Genomic DNA, 3769 nt, shown 5'->3' on the forward strand with positions numbered 1-3769 from the left:
GTGAGGGTGAGGGGGAGGCTGGGGAGCAAAGCAAAGCAAAACAAAACATCCCCAATCCCTTTCTTTGTTCTCAGTGCGCTGGGGGAGCGGGCGGCGGGGGGGGGGAATTCCCGGTGCTCTCGGTTATGATTTTCCTGATGGGTGGAGCGGGGTCGGATAGCCGGAGCCCCCCCTGCGCGCATCCCCTTTGGCAAGTCATCCACGCGTGGGGGCCGCACGGTAAACCCAGCTGCAGGATCGGGGGGCTGAGGGGGCTGCGGGGCGGGGCGGGTCCGGGACGCGGCAACCCGGAGGATGGAGGGGGATGCGCGGAGGAGAAGGGATCCTCGTTGACGTCAGGCGATCGCGGTGATCTCCCCTTCATATCCGGGTCCCCGGGCGGCTCCCCCGGGCCGCTCGGCGCTGCGAGGCGGGGGCCGCCCGGAGGTGGCCGGCGGCGACCGCAGCATGCCCGCCTCCCGCCGCCGCTGCCCATGGAGATCGCGCTGGTGACTCTGGAGAACGGCGGCGCCACGGCTATCGCGGGCGGCGAGGATGTCGCGACCGGCGGCAGCGGCGGCGGCGGCGGCAGCAGCGGGCGGTCTCGGCGACGAAGCGACCTGCTCCACATCGCGGGCTCCGCCGCCGCCGCGCCGCGACTGAGCGACGGCAAGGAGGGGGCACCGCCGGGCCCCCACAGCGCTAGGGCGGGCAGCCTCAACGGGCGGGCGCCGCCGCCCCAGCCGCCCCAACCAGCGCCCCAACCGGCACCTCAACACGAGATGGGACCCCCCGAGGAAGGGGGCCACCGGCGGGGCATGGCCATGGCGGCGGCGGGTGAGGAGGAGGAGGAGGCGGCGACAGCGGCGAGCCGGGGCGCCCTGCACCATCAGCGGGTGCTGATCAACATCTCCGGGCTGCGCTTCGAGACCCAGCTGGGCACCCTCAACCAGTTCCCCGACACGCTGCTGGGAGACCCGGATAAGCGCATGCGGTACTTCGACCCACTCCGCAATGAGTACTTCTTTGACCGCAACCGGCCCAGCTTCGATGGGATCCTTTACTTCTACCAGTCCGGGGGCAAGCTCCGCCGGCCCGTCAATGTCTCCATCGATGTCTTTGCTGACGAGATCCGTTTCTACCAGCTGGGCGATGAGGCCATGGAGCGCTTCCGGGAAGATGAGGGCTTCATCAAGGAGGAGGAGAAGCCTCTGCCTCGCAACGAGTTCCAGCGCCAGGTCTGGCTCATCTTTGAGTACCCCGAGAGCTCCAGCTCAGCCCGGGCCATTGCCATCGTCTCCGTGCTGGTAATCCTCATCTCCATCATCACATTCTGCCTGGAGACCCTGCCCGAATTCAGAGATGAGAGGGAGATGCCTGTGCCCTTGCCCCCACAAAGCAGAGGTTTGAATGGCACGACTGGGGACCCGCTACCCATGCAGCCACCCAGCAGCCTCTCAGACCCCTTCTTCATCATTGAGACCACCTGCGTGATCTGGTTCACCTTTGAGCTTCTTGTACGCTTCTTTGCCTGCCCCAGCAAACCTGAGTTCTCCCGCAACATCATGAACATCATCGACATTGTAGCCATCATCCCCTACTTCATCACCCTGGGCACAGAGCTGGCCCATGAGCAGCAGCAGCCTGGGGCTAGCAGTAGCAATGGGGGTGGGGGCCAGCAGCAAGCCATGTCCTTGGCCATCCTCAGAGTCATCCGCCTGGTCAGGGTCTTCAGGATCTTCAAGCTCTCCAGGCATTCCAAGGGGCTGCAGATCTTGGGACAGACTTTGAAAGCCAGTATGAGAGAGCTTGGACTCCTCATTTTCTTCCTCTTCATTGGGGTGATCCTCTTCTCCAGTGCTGTCTATTTTGCTGAGGCTGATGACCCTGAGTCTCATTTCTCCAGCATACCCGATGCTTTCTGGTGGGCGGTGGTGACCATGACCACTGTTGGCTATGGGGATATGCGACCTGTCACCGTGGGGGGAAAGATTGTGGGCTCCTTGTGTGCCATTGCTGGTGTGCTCACCATTGCCCTGCCTGTCCCTGTCATTGTGTCCAACTTCAACTACTTCTACCACCGAGAGACTGATCATGAAGAGCAAGCTATCCTCAAAGAAGAGCACAGTAGTGCTCAAGGCAGCACAATGGGGGGAGATGCAAAGAGAAGATCCAGTAAAAACTCTCTGAACAAATCTGTTGTGCACTTGGAAAACAGTGAGGGGTTCAACAATGGCACCAGCTCTTTAGAGAAAACCAATATCAAAGCTAAAAGTAATGTAGATCTCAGAAAATCCCTCTATGCTCTCTGTCTGGACACCAATAGGGAAACAGATCTGTAAGGAAAGGAGAAAATTAGAGATGCACAAAGATTTGCTGCTGTTGGAAACTTACTACTATTCCTATTATTTTCATACCAGTTAGTTTTTTTAATCAGGCTATATTTTATAAATTGATCACTGTCCTGAGCAGTCCTTCAGGAATACATGTTTTTATGTTCTTTTTCCATGACACAAAGGGTCACCTATTTTTAAAATAGACTAAGAATAAGCTATGCTCCATGATGCAGGAGCTGGTAAATTACGAAAGTGCAAAATCTAATTTGTAGAAACTTATTTTAGCAAATAGTGTATGGTTTTAAATGGGTCATTTGTAAGCAATTCAGTTGGTCCGAGTTTAGTATTCAAGATTTGGGGGTTGTGTGTGTGGAGAATGAATGGATTTTGGGGTGGGGGGAAGGACGTGGGTTTTTTTGTACTGTAGTTTCAAACTGAAATTATTCTAATATATTTTATATCTGTATATCTGTATTTATGGGTGAAAAGGGTTTTCTTATTCCTGTGAAATACGACTTCATTAAAGCACTAGGGACATTAGCAGATCAGCACTTTCAGAATTTTCCACTTGTGATCAGTACAGATCTATTTGTCTAGTATGTGAAGTGAATTTGGTGCTCTTAACCCAATAGCAGTAAATGTTTATTTTCAATGATATATTAGTTTCTTTTGAGCCTTAAATTATTAATTATTGCAGATATACTTCTTTATAAATAATTTTATTAATTACCTTACTGTTTCAGAATTTCTAAATATTAGGTCCTGTACTTTCTGTCCCCTCAGAAAAAAAAAAAAGTGCAGCTTTATTATTATTATTATTATTATTATTATTATTATTATTATTATTATTATTTAGTTTTACAGTTTTACACTTTCATTATCTTTTTGAGACCAAAAGAAAAATAATACTGTCTGCTGTGACTAGATTTGATCCAAGTGCACAACAGATCAAAAACAGTAGGGAGTGGATAGATGTAACATGAAGGTAGAATATGAGTGCAGTATCTGCAAAACTACTCCTTTATTCTACACTCCAGATTGCTTTGGCACAAGTACCAGTCACCTTGATGTATCCATACCATTTTTGTACATAGCTCACTGTTATTAATTATTGTAGACTGGAAATGGATGGCACTTAAAGAATATAATGTCTTGCCACACTACTGAAATAACCATTGTGTGGCATATACCTCGGATTCAGATGGAAAGCATCACCTTTCACCAAAACACATCCTTGTTTTCCTTTGTTTCCAAACAAAATCTTTTCAGTGCTGTGGATATTACAGTTAAGATGTCATTGAGAGATGAATGAGAAATTATCTTCATCCTGATAACACAGCACTGTACAACTCACTAGTGAAGACTGACATGAAATTGCTTCTTTAAATCAAGGCGCTGTGTTACTATTTTTCTTGCAAAGGACATCTCATCCCCTCAATCTCCTGTTGTATTGC

General features: G+C 50.6%; 1 protein-coding gene across 1 annotated transcript; it reads left to right on the forward strand.

The window, feature by feature from the left end:
• Window positions 1-473: 473 nt before the first annotated feature.
• Window positions 474-2321, forward strand: LOC311222178 (potassium voltage-gated channel subfamily A member 5-like; the record flags this gene model as incomplete). The annotated part of the gene is made up of 1 exon (XM_084306330.1): window positions 474-2321. The coding sequence occupies one exon, from the start codon at window positions 474-476 to the stop codon at window positions 2319-2321; it is 1848 nt and encodes a 615-aa protein (XP_084162456.1).
• Window positions 2322-3769: the final 1448 nt, after the last annotated feature.

The sequence above is a fragment of the Netta rufina genome, assembly GCF_964035555.1.
Source record: "Netta rufina genome assembly, chromosome: 1".
Taxonomy (NCBI): Eukaryota; Metazoa; Chordata; class Aves; order Anseriformes; family Anatidae; genus Netta; species Netta rufina.